At 39.1% G+C, this 18,647-nt stretch overlaps 1 protein-coding gene across 4 annotated transcripts in view; it reads left to right on the forward strand.

Annotated features, from left to right (window-relative positions):
• RRAS2 (related RAS viral (r-ras) oncogene homolog 2) overlaps positions 1–18,647 on the forward strand; it is a 79,147-nt gene that overhangs the window by 50,586 nt on the left and 9,914 nt on the right. For all 4 annotated transcript variants that reach the window (XM_011999577.1, XM_011999576.1, XM_011999574.1 and 1 more), the window contains exons 2-4: positions 11,310–11,397; positions 12,306–12,408; positions 12,592–12,700. In XM_011999577.1, the coding sequence (XP_011854967.1) occupies positions 12,341–12,408; positions 12,592–12,700 (177 nt within the window). In that variant the 5' untranslated portion in view covers positions 11,310–11,397; positions 12,306–12,340. The remainder of the gene's footprint in view (positions 1–11,309; positions 11,398–12,305; positions 12,409–12,591; positions 12,701–18,647) is intronic.

The raw sequence follows: 18,647 nt of genomic DNA on the forward strand, positions 1-18,647 counted from the left end.
TGGGGGTAGGGGCAGGGTCTCCTCTGTCACCCAGGCTGAAGTGTGGTGGCACAATCACGGCTCACTGCAGCCTTGACTTCCCGAGCTCCTGTGATCCTCCCAGTTCAACTTCCCACATAGCTAGAACCACAGGCATGTGCCATCATGCCCAGCTAATTTTTGTATTTTTGGTAGAGACTGAGTTTCACCATGTTTCCCAGGCTGGTCTTGAACTCCTGACCTCAAGTGATCCACCCACCTTGGCCTTCTAAAGTACTAGGATTATAGGTGTGAACCACTGCACCAAGCCTTTTTTTTTTTTTTTTTTTTTATCTTGGCACATAAAATAATGATGGTCTTATAATCAGTGGCATCTTAGATTTGATGAAAAAGGGTAAATTCACATTCTGGGACAAATGAACTATACTAGCGCATGGTATAGGCTGAAGTTCAGTGTGGTAGGAAAAGCTCAGGGTAGGGAGTGGGGTGAATGAGGTATTAGAGGGATAGTTATAGTGAGGGAAGTTTCGTTCTAGATCAGCAGTTAGCCCAGTAGAACAGCCACCTAGTGGGAGGCTAGTATAACCCATTGATGGCGCAGGAGCAGGTATTACCCAAAATCTTGGGTATGTGGAATTGGAATTGTGGAGAGTTGTTGGTGAGTAATAAGACTTAGCCCCACAGTTGAGATTTAGGAACTATGTACTCATTTATGGCAGGAAGGCTTTATAAGAAGGGGGCTATGAGAGAAAATATTTGCAGATCATCTGGGCACAGTGATGCATGCCTGTAGTCCCAGCTACTCAGGAGACTGAGATGGCAGAATCCCTTAAGCCTAGGAGTTTGACACCAGCCTGGACAACATAGTGGGATCCCATTTCTATAAATGAAGGAATGAATGAAAACCATTTAAAAATATTTGTAAATCGTATTTCTGATAAGGGCTTTATATCCAGAATATATAAACTACTCTTACATTCAGTGATAAGATAAAATTTAGTGAGGGGCAACGATTTGAGTAGCCATTTCTGCAAAGAAGATATACAAATGGCCAATAAGCACACAAAAAAGTACTCAACATCCCGCTAGGGAAATGCACATTAAAACTGCAGTGAGAGACTGTTTTACACCCATAGGGTGTCTGTTGTAAAAAAAATTATTCCTTTTTTTTGGGTGGGGTGGGGGTTGGGGATAGGAGCTCACTCTGTAGCCCAGGTTGGAATGCAGTGGTGCGGTTACTGCTCACTGCAGCCTCTAACATCTGGGCTCAAGTGATCCTCCTACCTCAGATTCTCACATAGCTGGGACTACAGTTATGCACCACCACATCTGACTAGTTTTTAAATATTTCGTAGAGATGGGGGTCTCACTGTGTTGCCCAGCTGGTCTCGAACTCCTGGGCTCCAGTGATCCTCTCGGCTTAGCCTTCCAAAGTGTTAGGATTACAGGTGTGAGCCACGACGCATGGTCAAGACTGATGTTTAATAACAGGTCTAGATGAGGATATTGAAAAATTGGAACCCCCAAACACTGCTAGTGGGAATGTGCCTGCGGGTTTTAGTTTGGGAATTCAGGGAATATCTCCTGAGGGTTTTAATTTTGGGACAGTGGGAAGAGACATACAGTGTTTTTGTACTTCGAATGTTTTCAGAAGAAGGCTAAACCCAAGGAAGGCTATTCGAGTGGGGAGTTAGGGCAGGCTGAGAAGGCTGGGGTATACAAGTGGTACCCCAAAGAGAAGCTTTCCCTCTATATAAGTTTTGTTTAGGCCTGACTGTGCCCTCTGGAAAAGGAAAAGAAATTCTCTTCCCATTTATTCTTAGAAAAAATTACCCTGCTTCAGAGGTTAGAACTTGGGGCTGATACTGGCAGGGCCACATCCAGTAGTAGCTTTTGTGGTTTGGCCTGTGAATATACCTGCAATTTAGGAAGAAACACCAAATAACTTATAAACAGACTTTTGTGATAGAACCAGTTTGTAAGCTGATTTTGTACTGTACTTTCTGCTGGCACATACCAGGCCCATTCATTTGCAACTAAATACTATGTGTGAGGTGATACACATATATTAGCTGAAAATGTATGGAAGGCAAATAGAAGGCACATGGTTGCTTTAGGCGGTCTGAGACAATTGGCAACACTGAAGACCTCACTAAATTTTGTTAAAAAGAAACTAAAAGGATTACTGGATTTAGTGTAGCTTTTGTTATTCTGCATTAGAGTTCTGGGGTTTAAATTATAGACACATATAATTGTACATGTTAGATTAAATGAAATACTAATTTCAGTCAAAAAAAAACTGTACTTCAGTGAAGGAATATCAAGCATATTGGAAACATTTGACAAAAAATTAAGGGAGGATGTTGCAGGGAACAAAGGTTCTCTGTGACATGACAGCTGCTGCTAAAAAGTGACACAAGGAGGAGCCCAGCTCTGGCTTACAGCTGCCTGAAGTTGCTGCAGTCTTCTCTAGTGTTACCAGAGGAATTTGCTCTGCTCTTGTTTTAGAAAATGGAGGCTACCAATGGCTAACTAGGTACTTATTGTGCTTGGGGAAATTAATTCTCTCCCCACTGCAGTCCTCACAATTACTGTGTTTTCCAATAGCTGATACTTTGAGATCTATGTGCAAGTATATTACTTAGCTTCAGGAAAGTTTTAAAAACCTTGAGCATGTAAATCTAGTTTTATATGTCCTGGGACCTAGAACACAATTTTAACTGGAACTCTAATTCGTTTTAGCTTCTGTTGAAACCCAAAAGACAGAATAAAACAGTAGGTGCCAAGTTATCCTCATATTCCAAGAACTTGCATAGTGGGTAGCCTTAAGCTGGTTTTGCACATGTAGCCCATACCTACCTCTAGGGAATAAAAGCATTGAGATTATTAAGGGTTCTAAGACGATGTTTTTGGAAAGAGCTATTAATATCTTGTGTTCGGTGTCCCTTCCTGCTTCCACACATAGTGGAGGAGAGGAGAAAGATGCTTCTCCTTAAGCCCCTTTGATTTAAGCCAAATGATGAGGGAGGCTCTAATGGAGTCATTATGAGAATTTGACATGTATCCCCTGGAGTTTGGGGAATGAAAGGTTTAGTATGCAAATGTATGGATCAGTAGCCCTGAGGCAGCAGAGCACAGAGAAGACTGTATGTTAGCTCTCTGTACTTGGAAAGACATTAGTGTTTCCTTTAGCTGCTGGGTGAAGCCAGCTTAAAGCCATCTAGAAAGTGACACTGTGCTTGGCCACCTAGAAGGTGACATGAACCAGAAGGGAGGTGTACCCATGGAAACCCCAGAGATCGAGGGTTGGGGTTGTAAATGGCCAGGTCTCACTTAAGTTCTGGGAATTGAGTATGGAGGGCCCTCATGAAAAAGTTGATATGAATGTCACACTTAATTGGTGTGGCCTTTTGACACCCCCATAGTTTTTCCCACTCCTTCAGTTCCCACCCTGAAGGAGCCAGAGACGGCCTTGTTGTGGGTAGAAGAGATGCAGAGAGCAGTGAGAGAGAGATGATGACAGGATCCCCCACATCCCCCAGCCCAACTAGACTTCTCAGCTCCATCAAGGAAGGGGAGAAGCTTTAATTTAGATGAGTATTGATTACTGCAATTAAGACAGTTGTTGAAACTGTGGTATTCTTGAGGCTGAAGGATATTTAAACTTTTTTTTTTTTCCTTTTTGTGGAGATGGGGTCTCTCTCTGTCACTGAGGCTGGTCTCAAACTCCTGGGCTCAAGCAATCTTCCTGCCTCTGCCTCCCAACGTGCTGGGATTACAGGCATGAACCATTGCGTTTGGCCTAAATATATTTATAGTCAAAGAATGATTTTAAAAAATGATGAGACTTGCCTTAGATTTCACTCAGGAATAAGGAAAAACTTTCCCAAGGAAGGGCTTGGAGGGAAAGTCTTGTGCTTATACCCTTTGAATTTAACTCAATGTATCAGTTATTCATACATTCACTTACACACATACATGAAAAGATAAGCAATTGTAAAAGGAAATTGTAAGTATCAATTTTATAGTATACATTGAGCTTGGTATATGTATTTTCTAAATCACAACTTATTACTAATAAGACAGAAGTTGAGAAAAATCCAAACTGTTGTCACTTTAAGGGTAAGAGAATATTGAGATTATTTTCTGGTTGGAGTGTTGAAGGCATTGTATAGAAAGCAAGATGTGATTTGGGCTTTATTAGCTATAATTTATTAAGGGCATCTGTTGTGCTTTGTACTCCACATAGACATAGAGTATTTTTTAACTTTTCACAACAATCCTGCAAAGTTGGTGTGATTTTCATTTCATAGACAAGGAAACTGAGGTTCAAACAGGTTAAGTGAGCTGCTCTAGTTTCTCACAGCTGGCAAACTGATAGAACTGTGTCCGGGTCTGTTTGACTTACACCTCAGACTCCCTCAATTCTGCTGCCTCCCTAGGCAGCCCCACACACCAGAGATACAGTGGTGGAACTAGGGATAGGATAACTTAGCCAGCGCTTCTGTCCTGGAAGAGGAGAATGGAGGCTACATAGCAGTCACTGGGGACCTGTGGCCCTTAGATCCTGAGGGGCAACTTTGTGAGCTTCCCCTTGCCCACTGGGAGTGGGAGCAGCTCCCTGGGAAGTTTTTCCTTTTCCCTTATAATTTCTTCAGTGCCACATCTGAAGTGGGCATTGGAATATGCCTTCCCTAAACTAGCGGTTCTTGCCCTTTTCTGTTGAGGAAATGGAGTTAGAGATGTGTTAGTCAGTTTACCCAAGGACTCAAACAACTAGCAAGTAGGGATGGCTTCTGGATTTGGATTTCAGGCTGTCTGACTCCAGAGCCCTTGTGTTTTCTTCTTTATCATGTTGTCACCAATAAAGATACAAATGCACCACCCATTAATAGGAAGCAAGTTAATGAAATCTCGTGTTTTAGTTTATCATAATTTAAAAAACATAGTACGTGTTTTATGGATAGATGTAATAATAGGGAAATGCTGTCTTAAACTGGAGGGGAGCAGAGAATCACAGAATTTTGCCTCTAGAATGTTTCATGACCTGGTATCTGTGTGTAGTATGGGGGTAAGGGGTGAGCTGAGCAGGAGCCCAAGAAGGAGAAGAAAAGAAAGTAAATTTGTTAGTCTTTTTTTTTTTTTTTGGGAGGTGGGTGGGAGGGTACAGTTACTCCTTTATAGGCCAATAAGGGAATGAGAAATTTGAAATTTTATGCATCTTATTTATTTATTTATTTTTATTTTTGAAACAGAGTCTCGCTCTGGAGTGGAGTGCAGTGGCGAGATCTTGGCTTACTGCAACCTCTGCCACCCGGGTTCAAGCGATTCTCCTGCCTCAGCCTCCCGAATAGCTGGGACTACAGGTGCCTGCCACCATGCCCTGCTAATTTTTTTATTTTTAGTAGAAATGGGGTTTCACCATGTTGGCCAGGCTGGTCTCGAACTCCTGATCTCAGGTGATCCACTCGCCTTGGCCTCCCAAAATACTGGCATTATAGGCATGAGCCACGGTGCCTGGCCTATCGATATGTCACTTTCAATGGGATCAGTGGAAGCAGGAATGGAAGATGAGTGTGAGTGTGTTTTACTTTCAGAGAGGCAGATTAGCAACGTGATTTGATGTTTAAGCACTAAGCAGGTCACTTTACTTCTCTGAGAAAGTCCCTGCCCTCATGGAGTTTCTAGTTGGGTGGGGGAAGAAATGGACAATAAAAGTAAAAAATAAAAGATAAAGTAGATAAGATATATGTGGTGTTGAGAGAAAAGGAGGGAGGGAGAAAAGAGGGATGGGGAAAAGAGAAAAAAAAACCTGGAATATATTCTGAGCAAGAAAAGCTGTCAGCCTTCTACGTGATGTAGTCTTGAGTGAGGTGAAAGCTCAGGGTTAAAAAAAGATCACTGTCTCTTTCCTTATGTGCTACCACCAGATTTAGAAAAAATTAATTTTAACATGAAAATTATCAAATATATACAAAAGTTCAGACAGCCTACAACCATATACACAGTGCCCAGATTCAGTATTTTTCAGGGTTTTCCTACACTTGTTTTGTCTGTTTCTGTCCTCTCCTCTCCTTTTCCCTCCCCCTTTCTGTACCCTATGGTTTTAGAGAACTCCTACGACTTTCCTGAGAATGACGCTGTGCTCAGAACTGCCCTGCATTTGTTTACAGCTCCCCAGTGGTACCTTAGATCTAGCCTATCCTTTTTCTATGCAAGGGTGGTAGACTTAACCAGTGTGCTGGATTCACTGAGTTTCCTAGAATTTCCAGTAAATTACCAGTCCCAGTGTGTAGACCAGGCACCACTATGTGGCAGTGTTTGGGAACTACACTTTCACCAATAGCTTGGTGTCAGGAGAAAGTGAGTTGTCACTCCTTACCACTGAATGCTGAAGGGCAACTCATCCCCTTTCCTCTCCTTCCTTCCTTCTTTTCCTCCCTAATGTAGCTTCTTTGAATGGGGAGATACTGAGTTGGCAGTTCTCCTCAGGAGGCCAGCCCAAGCTTCTGTTACGTAATCTAGTGGCATGTAAGCAGGATTATCCTGCTTATCCCAGCATAATATTATACTTTGGCATTATTAGGGGCTTCTGACAAACTTACCCAGATCAATTTTTTTTGGAGGGGGTGGCGTTGAAACAGGGTCTTGCTTCGTTGCTCAGGCTGGAGTGCAGTGGTGCCGTCATGGCTCACTGCAGCCTCATCTTTCTGGGCGCAAGCAGTCCTCCTACCTCAGTCTCCTACCTCAGCCTCCTGAGTAGCTGGGACTATAGGCGTGTGCCACCACACCTGGCTAATTTATGTTTTGTAGAGATGGCGTTCTTGCTATGTTGCCCAGGCTTGCCAGACCAGATTTTATCTCTGTCTGAATGTGATAGCGTCCCTAATCCTAAATGTTTCTCCGTATCTCCTGACAACTTTAAAGAAACTGAAGTTCATTTGCCCTTCTATACTACCAGGAAGGCATGCTGCCCTTTGAATGGGGGTATTCCTTGTCTTTTGACTAGGATCCTTCTGCACACACCCTTTCATGTCTATCGGGAAACATGTGCTCTCTCCATCCTCCACCCTTCCTTTCCCCTCATTGTACTCTTGAGCCCTTGGGTCCACCCTCTTTCCCTATCTTTGCCTGAACCTTTACTGTCTAGCTCAGTGCAATACTGTGCTGGTTTTTTTTTTTTTCTCTTTCTGCTACAGAACATCCTTTCTGGGATGGAGTTGGTAACTTTTTATAACTTCAGGAGAGAGACTGTTTTCTTTTCTGGCAAATTGCTGAGGCTCTGTGTTTATAAGTGAACGCACACATAGTTCTGTACATAACTGTAGTATTAACTGCCTAACTTATCTTGCCTTCTGAACAAGCATGGTATTGGCACTTCGTGCTGTTTCTGTTCTTTGTCTTGGGTATAGATTTAACATGCCCCAATCCCTCTTGCCCCCAGTAATAGCTCAACTACTGATTGTTGTATAAAAGGCACTGGGCTCTGAAGGTAGAGACCTTGTCTTTATGGAGTTCTTAGTAGGTGCTGCATACATGATCACTGAACAAATGAGTGAGTGCAATCAAGAGAGCAAGGACAATTGGCCGAAGGGTTTCAAATAGTGGGAAATGGGGCTTTGCATGGTGAACAACACAGATCAAACTGAAGGGCTTTGCATACTACGTAAAGACTGGAGGGCTTTGCATACTACGTAAAGAAACGATGGAATCCTGTAAGCAGCGGGGAGCCATTTAATTTATATATTCTCTAGAGGTATTAATATATGTACAAAAAAGTGTACAGATCTTAAATGTACAGCTTGATGGGTTTTTACTTACGTAAATTACCGGTGTAGTTGCTGCTCAAATCCAGAGACTATTTCCAGAACCCCAGCTTTCATCTTGATTCACAGTGTTTGGATATCAAGTCCCAGAGGTCATGTAGTTGGTCTGAAGTGTAACTAGGACTGGAATTATTACAGCTACTCCTGAGCTTAGCAAATCTTTATACTTGAGTGAAAAACACTAATTCAGACCGTTTAACTGCATGACAAAAATAAGTTATTATTATGGTTGACATTTATTAATCAGCATGCCTTGGTACTTCATATGCATTACTTCATTTTACCTGCTTCACAGGATTTTGTTTCTATTTCTGTTTTATAGATGCTAAAGATTAGACATGTAAAGTGATTTGCCTTAGGTCCCACAGCTAGAGAGTAGCAGAGTTAGAATTAAACCCAGGACTGTTCATCACTGGGACTGATTACTTGTTGGTGATCTGTTGCCTCAAATATCTGGTACCCAAGTTTAACAAAAATGTTGCCTTTTTGGTGGGAGATGATGCTTGTATTTGTTACCTGCACACAGTGAATGCTCTTCTTAGGGATATTCTGACCTGTCTTGTTAGAATTTTGAGAGGGAAAGAGGTTTTTGATTCTACGATAGTTCCCAGAGTGATGTTTCGTTGGAGGAGGAATCTTCCAATGTGGATGGCTCTACAATTTACGTATAGCAAGTAGATGATGGTCTCTGTAGACAGTTTGAAGATAGGACACAGCAGAGATTCAATGTGAACCTAAATATCCAAAAATCCCAGCAATTAATTTGTCTTAAAAATTAGTATGAGTGGAATAAATGCATGTAGCAGTATGGCAAAATTCTTGTAATACTAAGATTGTGTTTCAAGAGTTAAGACATCCAAAGAAATGTTCATAGCTAGTAGAGGTAAAACAGTTTGTTATACTGGACTTCAAAGTTGTAACAGTCTTTTATACAACAATCAAACCAACAATCTTTTGTACATGCTTGTATCTTAATTAAATCTCACAATGCCAAGAACTGTCACATTTAAAGAATTCTAGTTACTGTGCATGGCTTAGACATTTGTAAAAAATGTATTTAACATTTGTTTATTATATTTTAGGCCAGATTGGTAGGGACAGTGTAGCACTTTTAGGCATCAACTGGGAATAGTCAGTGAAATTCAGGTTTTACAAGATATAAAAGCATGGCATATGGGGAAACATGTTTCAAGAAACGAATCTTAAAAAGTACAGAGCATGCGTTATCCAATTTGCTTGTGAAAGACTGCTGATTCCTGTTGTTTAGAATAGTGGATATAGAGAATATTGTTGCCAGTAAAATTTGTTTACTTTTTGAAGTGGCATGGGTGCCAAAAAGTAAGATCATGATTGTTTTGATACCTGCTTATTTATTTATTTTTTTAGGCTAGTTAAGTGAATTGATACTTGTTTATTTTTAAATGGTGATGGAGTAGTGGAGGAGATGGCTTCCTACTGAAAGTTACTGCTATTAGTAAACATTTCTTTTACAAATTTTGTTCAGTAAAGCATGCATTTAAGTGAAATATCAAAAAAGAAATAGGATTATTGATATTCTATAATCACAGAATATAGGAATTCTGTGATTAAACATTTTAATTTTAACTTAAAAAAATTTTTAAGAGGGTGTTATTCTGTCTCCCAGGCTAGAGTGTAGTGTGACATGAGCATACCTCACTGCAACCTCGAACTCCTAGCCTCAAGCAATTCTTCTGTCTCAGCCTCCAGAGTAACTAGGACTACAGGTGTACACCACCACATCTGGCTAAGTCTTACATTTTTTGTAGAGATGCGGTCTCACCTTGTTGCCCTGGCTAGTCTGGAACTCCTGGGCTCAAGTGATTTTCACAAAGTGTTAGGATTACAGGCATGAGCCACCATGCCTGGCTTTAAAGTTATTCTTAAGACTTAAATAAAATATGGAAAGTGTCCTTCAAAAAAAATATATAAAGTCATGGTATCAGGCAGATTAGTATATCTCCTCCCAAAACCAGGGGGTTCTTTTCTCTCCTGTTCCGAGTGCTTATTTCTGAGTAGCTCTCTGGTGTTTGCGTAGGTCACCACAACTGTTGGGTCGCAAGAGCCAGGAACCCTTGCCTGAAGAAGGCTAAACACCCTTGGTGCTGGTTCCTAGCATTAAGCTGTCTCCTTCCAAATCATTCCTTCAGATTTTGTAATGAGCCAGTGGGAAAAATGGGCTTTGAGGAAGTCTGTCCAAAGTAGATCAAAGGAGATACTCAGAACAAAAGGAGGATAATGTTGGTGTCCTAGTTAGTGCCCTTCTGTAAAAAGAGGGAAAGGTACTTTCTCAGATTATTGTTGTTTTCTTTTTTAAACCTTTTTCTTTTTTGGAAACAGGGTCTCATCCTGTCACCAAGGCTAGAGTGCAGAGTGATATGATCATGGCTCACTGTAGCCTTGACCTTCTGGGCTCAGGTGATCCTTTCACCTCAGCCTCCTGAGTAGCTGACTTTTTAAAACCCTTTTAAAGAAAACTGGTATGTAGGCTGAGATTCTTCCCTTCTTACTTGGATACTTTGTCCGCCCCTTTTTTTTTTCAATAGTTGGGAGGGTTTGATCAAAGAAGAGAGGAATAGAATATAAGATTTTAAAAAAAGCAAAAAAAAGTGTCACTGAAAGAATAAGTTTGAGGTTCTTACAGATGAAAAAATTTCAAAATGATATTTTCTTATAGTACATAAGAGTTGAAAGAGGAATAAGACAAAGTGTGAGAAAAGAAAGGTATAAGACGAAATGTTCCAGGCTTCTTTGTGTTGTCTCCCTTTCTTTCCAGCTACTTGTCTTCTTAGGACTGATGATTATAATCAGGTTGCTAATTCAAATAGGTCTGAATTATAACTTACTGTGTTTTCTAATTTTTCTAGAGTTTGAGATCTAGATTCTTAACCTTAAATAATTACAAAAAAAGTTGTAGATCTTTTGCAATCTTGCATATTTCAGATATGAACATTTAGAGATACCTAGTACCTTTTCTTCACGTGAAAGTGCTCATAAGAACATTTGGTGGGGAATTGACATATAGGGTAAACTCTAGTACCTTGAAAATGTTTTGATTAGTTCTGGGTAAGTGGAATTTGTTAAGCAAAGTGACATTGGTAGGCAGGTAATCATAAATTTTATTTTTTATTCTATTTATTTTATTTGTTTTTATTTTTGAGACAGGGTCTTATCCTGTCTCCCAGGCTGGAATACAGTGGCACAGTCATGGTTCATTGCAGCCCCTACCACTGGGCTCAAGTGATCCTCCCATATCAGCCTCCCAAGTAGCAGAGAACACAGGGACACACCACGTCAGCTAATGTTTTAATTTTTTAATTTTTTTTTTTTTAAGAGATAAGAGTCTTGCTGTGTTGCCCAGGCTGGTCTCAAACTCCTGGCCTCAAGTGATCCTCCTCCCTCAGCCTCCCAAAGCACTAGATTTACAGGTGTGAGATACCATGCCTGGCCATAAATTTTAAAATAAGGTTTTTTCTTTTCTTGCAGTCCTATTTTGTAACAGATTATGATCCAACCATTGAAGATTCTTACACAAAGCAGTGTGTGATAGATGACAGAGCAGCCCGGCTAGATAGTAAGTAAACTTCCTTTTTTTGATAATTTGCATATCATATATTTTAAAAAAGTAAGCTCTGATGTTTTGCTATGTTCAATATATTTGAAATATTAGATGATCTGGAATATTAGCCCATGTCATTTGTAAGTTTTGATTGAAGAGTCCGCAAAATGGGTAATTTAAATATTCTTCAGTAAATGAAAAGTAAAACAATATTTGTACTGATCTTGTTCTAGTGAAACTAGTCTCATTACAGTTTGTTGAAGTTGATTTTATTGAGGCAACTGGAAAAAACCTGCCAGGTCTCAACTCTTCCTACCTTTTGGCAAAGGTTAAAATGGATGAAGTGAATATAGAAAAGGTTTGATATTTGTTACTTAGAATTTATAGCACAGAGGCTTTAACAAATACTGTTTGTGTCTAAACATCCCACCTCTCCACAAGGAAAGCCCTATTCTTCTAATATGTGTGATTCTTTTATTTGCAGAGATCAAAAATTACATTAGCACCTGCACTAAGTATGGTATTGGGGGATGGTGGTTGTAACTCAGATTTCTTTATTGAATTTACACGTATCTTTTTCAGTTTTTTCCATGGAGGGGATAAAACATTCAAGTGATTTTAGAGGCTACTTGACTCTATCTGATTAAATGTATTTGATATTTTTAAGCTTCTAGTTAGTATGCTAATATATTCTAACCACAAAGTCAACCAGTACTGATGAAGATAAACTCTGTAACTGTCTGCCATTAGAATATATTTGTCTTTAGTATTAAGAATAAAGTACTAAGAAAGGAATGCCATTTCTATATTATACCAAGTATGAGGCTCTCTAGAGGACCCATATTAATTGGTCTTGCCCTTGTGGGGAAGCAGTTTATAAAATGAAAGCACAAGTATAATTACATTTGTTGTTTTTTCTGTAGTTTTGGATACAGCAGGACAAGAAGAGTTTGGAGCCATGAGAGAACAGTATATGAGGACTGGCGAGGGCTTCCTGTTGGTCTTTTCAGTCACAGATAGAGGCAGGTTTGTACCATATTAGAATGTAGATCCACTGTTTTTGTCAAGATCACTAGACTTTATTGAATTTGGACTTTTTGTTTTTATAGAAAAAGGAAAAATAAAGTACTAAATGGGGCATGAGACTTGCTGAATTCTGATACTTGACCAAATTGATTAATTTGTTTTTGATTTTTTTTTTTTTTTAAGTTTTGAAGAAATCTATAAGTTTCAAAGACAGATTCTCAGAGTAAAGGATCGTGATGAGTTCCCAATGATTTTAATTGGTAATAAAGCAGATCTGGATCATCAAAGACAGGTGAGAAGGAATTTCACTGTTGGGAAACCAATTGTTTGTAATCATGTAAGTGAACTGATAGATTTAAGGAAATAATTGAAAGTCTGGTAAAAAAAAAAAAAAAATACTGTGCTCTATGCCACTTAAGTGTTTATAACTGAGTCTGGCACACTGTATTTACAGAAGTCACAGCGGGTAAAAAAAATAGAAAGGACGTAGATTTGGGGAAATTAAAATTTCTTATTTTCAAATAGTTTTTCATAAAATTTTGTAAGACTTTTTAAGCCTACAAATGTTTGAACTAGCTTCATTCACATGTAATAATTTCTTGGATTACATCCAGAACTCTAACTTAGTTGAATAATTTCAAAGTTACCACTAAAGGCCTAAGTTATTCAGTGTTAATACTAAATTAACTTCATGGAGAGAATGGCTTTCATTTACATTACAATATTTGGATTTTTTCTAAGTCACTTGAATGACTGAATTTTCTATTAATTCTTTACATTGGCTAGCTCTAACACTTTGGTAACATTTAATAAAATAATATTTTTAGTATTTAGTTTGCAGGCTAATTTATTCTCACTTGTTTCTTTACCCACTTACTGAAATTTTATTAGTTAAAACAATGTTTTGGTGACATTGTACATTCACCTTTTTTGTGGAGGAGGGGAACAAGGTCAGTTGTATATTAATGTAGGCTGTTCATTTGTATTAGTCCGTTCTCATGCTGCCAAAAGGACATACCCAAGACTGGGTAATTTATAAAGGAAAAGAGGTTTAATGGATTCGCAGTTTCATATCTCTGGGGAGACTTCACAATCATGGCGGAAGGCAAAGGAGGAGCCAAGGCGGCAGGCAAGAGTGTGTGTGCAGGGAAACCGCCCTTTTTAAAACCATCAGATCTTGTGAGACTTATTCACTACCACGAGAACAGGATGGGCGAAACTACCGATGATTCAATTATCTCCACCTGGTCCCTCCCACGACACGTGGGGATTATGGGAACTACAGTTAAAGATGAGATTTGGATGGGGACACAGCCAAACAATATCAATGTTTTATATATATATTTTAAGGTCTTTCGTCTCCCACATCTGAACTGTATTTTTTAAATTGTTTCTTTTGCTGGTATTTAAGTATTCTTGTTTTTATATTATGTTGTGTTTACAGATTCTTAGGATTTTGTTGGAAAAGTGCAAACATCAGGAAAAATTGGTTGATAAACAGCTTTGAGGGCAGCCTTCTATTTTGTAACTGTCTGATTTTAGCTGTGTACATAAAATTTTATTGGCATACCAGATTTCAAACACTGACTTAAGGGAAAATGATATATTATCCTAATGCTAAGATTTGGAAATGCTCACTGATGAAACTTGGTATAGAATAAATTTTCCTGCTAGGTCTTGTGCAAATCTGAGTTATAAAGTTAGGGTGAAAACATTTCTTCTTCATTTCAAATGAATATAAACCATTTGAAATAATTAAGAATATGGCATTGCTTGCATTATAAACCTAGCATAGACAGTTCATCTATTTTTTTTAGATTTAATTTTGTTTTTTTTTTAGACCATTTCCTTGAGGTTTCTAAACCTGATTATATTTATTGATGTTGCCCAGTGGACCCTGCCTGTGGCTCTTCTCAGTTCTTTCTAGTACTAGAAACTCTATATGTCATTGCATCTGGGAAATAATGGCAAAGTAGATATGCATTGAAGGAGTTCTTTTCCCTATCTCTCGCTGACTTCTGCCTCACCCCTATATGCTTCCTGCCCTGAATATAGAAATAGGATCTTTCTCAAACCTTCTCATGGTGGTAGCTCCAGTAAAGGGATAGGTGGAGATCTCCTGTAGGGTAGGCAGTGGTAGATTAGGGAGGGAAGGAGGGTGTATACCCACTAGAACCCAAAGAAGCTCTGCCATTATCAGCTGGGTCTATATGAGTTATTTTTAAGTTGTCTATATACCAGATTGAGGATCCCTAGCCCAAAAATCTGAAATCTGAAATGCTCCAAAATCTGAAACTTTTTGAGAGCCAACATGATTCCACAAGTGGAAAATTTCACACCTGACCTCATGTGATGTCACAGTCAAAACACAGTCAAAACTTTGTTTCATGCACAAAATTACTTAAAATATTGTATAAAATTATCTTCAGGCTATGTGTATAAAGTATATATGAAAAGTAAATGAATTTTGTGTTTAGACTTGGGTCCCATCCCCAAGAAACATCATTATGTATATGCAAATACTGTATTCTAAAATCAAAATATTCCAAAATCCCAAACACTTCTGGTCCCATGCATTTTAGATAAGGGATATTCAACCTGTATTGGAGATTGCCAGAATGTGGTATGCAATTCCCATCTGTCTGCAGACAGTCAACATATTGTGGCACTGGCTTTGTTTGTATGTCATTGGATTATAATTTTTTTCATGGAATTTTTTTTACTTTTTGTAAAAGTAATAGATTCTCAGAGTAAAAAAGTGGGAGAACATACAGGAAATGATTTCCTTATTTCGGTCACCCTAAAGATACGTAGTGTTAGCTTTTGGAGTAAGTTATTTTGTATTTTGTATTTATTTTTCCATCTAAACCATATAAATAGACATAAATTATGTATATCCTGAAAAGCTTAGATGTATATATATCCAAGGGAGAAAAGCAAGTGCCTAAAATCCAATTGCTTAGTTTTCTGCTCATTTATATGGCGTCTACTCTCTGAAGGATAGACACAAAGAAACGTTTTATTGTTCCTTATGCTTTTTTTTTCCTTTGCACCTGTACTCAGGCATGTTGACTACTCTCAGTTTAATGTCATGACCACTGATCTTTATGGGCCTTTAGTGCTGACTGGAAATCCTACATTTCCCTAGTCCACTTATTTCCCATTTGTTTGGATAATTTTTACATACTTTCTCATTTTCTTCAACCTGTAACACTTTCTTCTCTTTCCTCACTCTTGGCTGATAATGCGTCTGTTTTCCTGTTTCTGTGAGAAATTTGTACATGTCCTTACCTCCATATCTACTAACCTGAGTGCTCAGGTACCCCATGAGGTTCACTTCCCTCCACTTACATGGATAAACTGTTCATCTGTCTATGAACACTTCTCCACCAGACACTGGATCCTGTTCCTTCTCACCAGCTCATGGACTTTACCCCAGCAGTTGTTCTATTTTAGATGAACATTCCTACATGATCATTCCCATCAGCATACAACATGCTACAATGTCTTTTATCTTTAAAACAAAAAGACTACAGCACAAACTTTTAATCTCACATTCTCCTCTGAGTATGTTTTTTCTGCCCCTCTTTAATAGCAAAACTCCTAAAACTTCAACTTTCTCTACTTTTTCTCCTGCCGTTCTTGATTGTACTGACATCAGGGATTCAGTGCCACTGTCAGTATCACTAATTGGGCAAATGTTAGTGACATTTGACATGGTTGATCACTTCCTCCTTTTTGAAGCACTTTACTTAGCTCTGAGATAGTATTTCCTGCTCCTCCAGCCTCCCCAGTGTCCTTTGTTGGTACTACTTTGTCTCCTTGTCTCTCTAAAGTGTCTTGGGCTCTGAATGTGCAAAGGCAAACATACCTTATCTCCTACCCTTGAGGGGCATGCTGTTGAAATTGAGATGCTATAGTAAGAGGTTTTTACCTTTTTTTTTTTTTTTTTTCCTGAAACAGGTCTTGCTCTGTTGCCCAGGCACAATCTCGGCTCACTGCAACCTCCACCTCCCGGATTCAAGCGATTCTCCTGCCTCAGCCTCCTGAGTAGCTGGGCTTACAGGCACGGGCCACCATGCCCAGCTAATTTTTTATATTTTTAGTAGAGATGGGGTTTCACCATGTTGGCCAGGCTGGTCTCAAACTCCTGATCTTGTGTTCCGGCGCCTTGGCCTCCCAAAGGGATGGGATTACAGGCGTGAGCCACTGCGCCCGGCCGGTTTTTACCTTTTTAAAGTCTCTTCACAATTAAAGGTGTTGGTCTATGTTTTGACACACTTTCGTGTTCTACCAAGTCAACTTGGACAGGCCACAGGGACGCTGTAAAAGCTTCTTTCCCCCTGTTCAGAGATGTTTAGTTTTTTGTCATATCTAGGTTCTTAGTAACCTGTCTGGCTTGCTCTCTGTTGCCGATGCAGCTTGTTTTCTTATAGCTTTGTCTTAGACATGATCCTTTGTAGTTTCTTTACCTTCTAGCGTATTTTCTTGTAGAAAATAAATGCCAGTTCTCCTTGTTCTTTGAATTTGTGGGTCAGTACTGGCCATTTCTACCACTGGCTCCTGAGATTCTGAACCCCACCAGGGAGGGGAGATCATCCAGAAGAGGCTTTGCTTCCTTGCTTGCTTGTGGCCTCTGTATCTGTGGACTGGGTTGCCTCTTTCCTCCTTCTATCCTTCTATCCATTCATCCAGTATTTATTGAACACCTTTTCTAGGCAGTGATGATGAAGCAGTAGACAGAATAGTCACTGAGGTTTACGTGAAATAAAAAGAGATCTGTAGAATTTGTATGGTTTTTTAGTGTTAACAGCCATCTGGTCCCTTAAGATATGCCAGTCATTTTGTTTATTCTGCTAAAGGTGTAGGAAGAAAACATAGGTAAATGATTTGCTTACCTTTGCTGAAATATGAAAGTAGGTAAATGTAGCAACACTTGAACCTGAAATTTAATACCACAGTATTTTGGCTTAGACAGTGGAATTTCATGATATATGTGATTTCAAGTTCCTTGTCCTCAACTCAACCCTGTCTAGAGATCAACTATTTTTGCTTTTTTGTCTTTACCATCTTTCTCCTGGTTTACCTTGGTTGTTCCCTCTTTTTCCCCTGCTTTTTAGTTGCTTAATTATTAATCGTAACTGTTAATTTGAGAAAATAACTCATTATACTTAAAATGATAGCTAAATATATCAATCCAGACTCCCATCTGTCAGTACTTTTGACCACACTGTGCCCCCTACAGCCTCCTAGGAAAAAGAACCCCTCCTTCTCAAATAATAGAGGGTCTTAACCACATATGGCCTTATCTGTGCCTTACATGCATCTAGAAGGGCAAATTTAGATGGTGAATGTAGGTGTAGGTACTATGAGGGCTTCTCGGTTTTGACAGGTCAATTTTGTTCAGGCTTTATTGTTAGCATATAGAACAGAGATATGCACTAAATAAATATTTGTTGAGTAGATGAATCTGGGTGCCAGTGAGTTAAGACGTGATATTAATATGATGATTCTTTTTACATAATAAATATTTGTGAAAACAAGTTTTGCTTCTGTAAACTTCATTAACTTGACATAACTCTGAGTGCTGCAAATGTAGTTTATTCAGTTTGGAAATATGTAGTACTAGATGAGCTCATACATATTATTGTGAACTGCTGCTGATACTTAATTGTGTTTTTGAACTGAGTCTTACTGGAAACTCCCAAATGTAGTTCTGTGAATTTGTTGCATCAGATTTGCACTGGTTATTTAAAACAAAACATGTCTGGAAAGTGCTTAAATCTACCAAATCAGAATATCCAGGAGATGAGGCTTAATATTTGGTGTCTTTGTGAAATTATCTGAGTCGAGGAACCTCTAGGAAATACTTACTTGTGTAGCTTTCTTCAGTTTTCTTTTGATTTCTAAATTCCACAGTGCTATGGCTCCTTTTTATCTTTTATTGTTTGCTTTGGTGATGGCAATGCTATTTCTACTTAGTCAAAAGTATGCGGAGTCAGTGAGCTCACAAGCATGTGGTTAGAGATTTCTTCACCAGAAATGTATGTGTGAATTTGCTGGCTTTGTTTCCTGGAAGACAGTGATGTGAAACCATGCTTTAAAAACAAATAAATCGCTGCACGTGGTGACACACACCTGTGATCGCAGCACTTTGGGAGGCCAAGGCAGGCAGATCCCTTGAGCCCAGAAGTTCAAGACCAGCCTGGGCAACATGGCAGAACCCTGTCTCTACTAAA

Source organism: Mandrillus leucophaeus, unplaced genomic scaffold, assembly GCF_000951045.1.
Source record: "Mandrillus leucophaeus isolate KB7577 unplaced genomic scaffold, Mleu.le_1.0 Scaffold599, whole genome shotgun sequence".
Lineage (NCBI taxonomy): Eukaryota > Metazoa > Chordata > Mammalia > Primates > Cercopithecidae > Mandrillus > Mandrillus leucophaeus.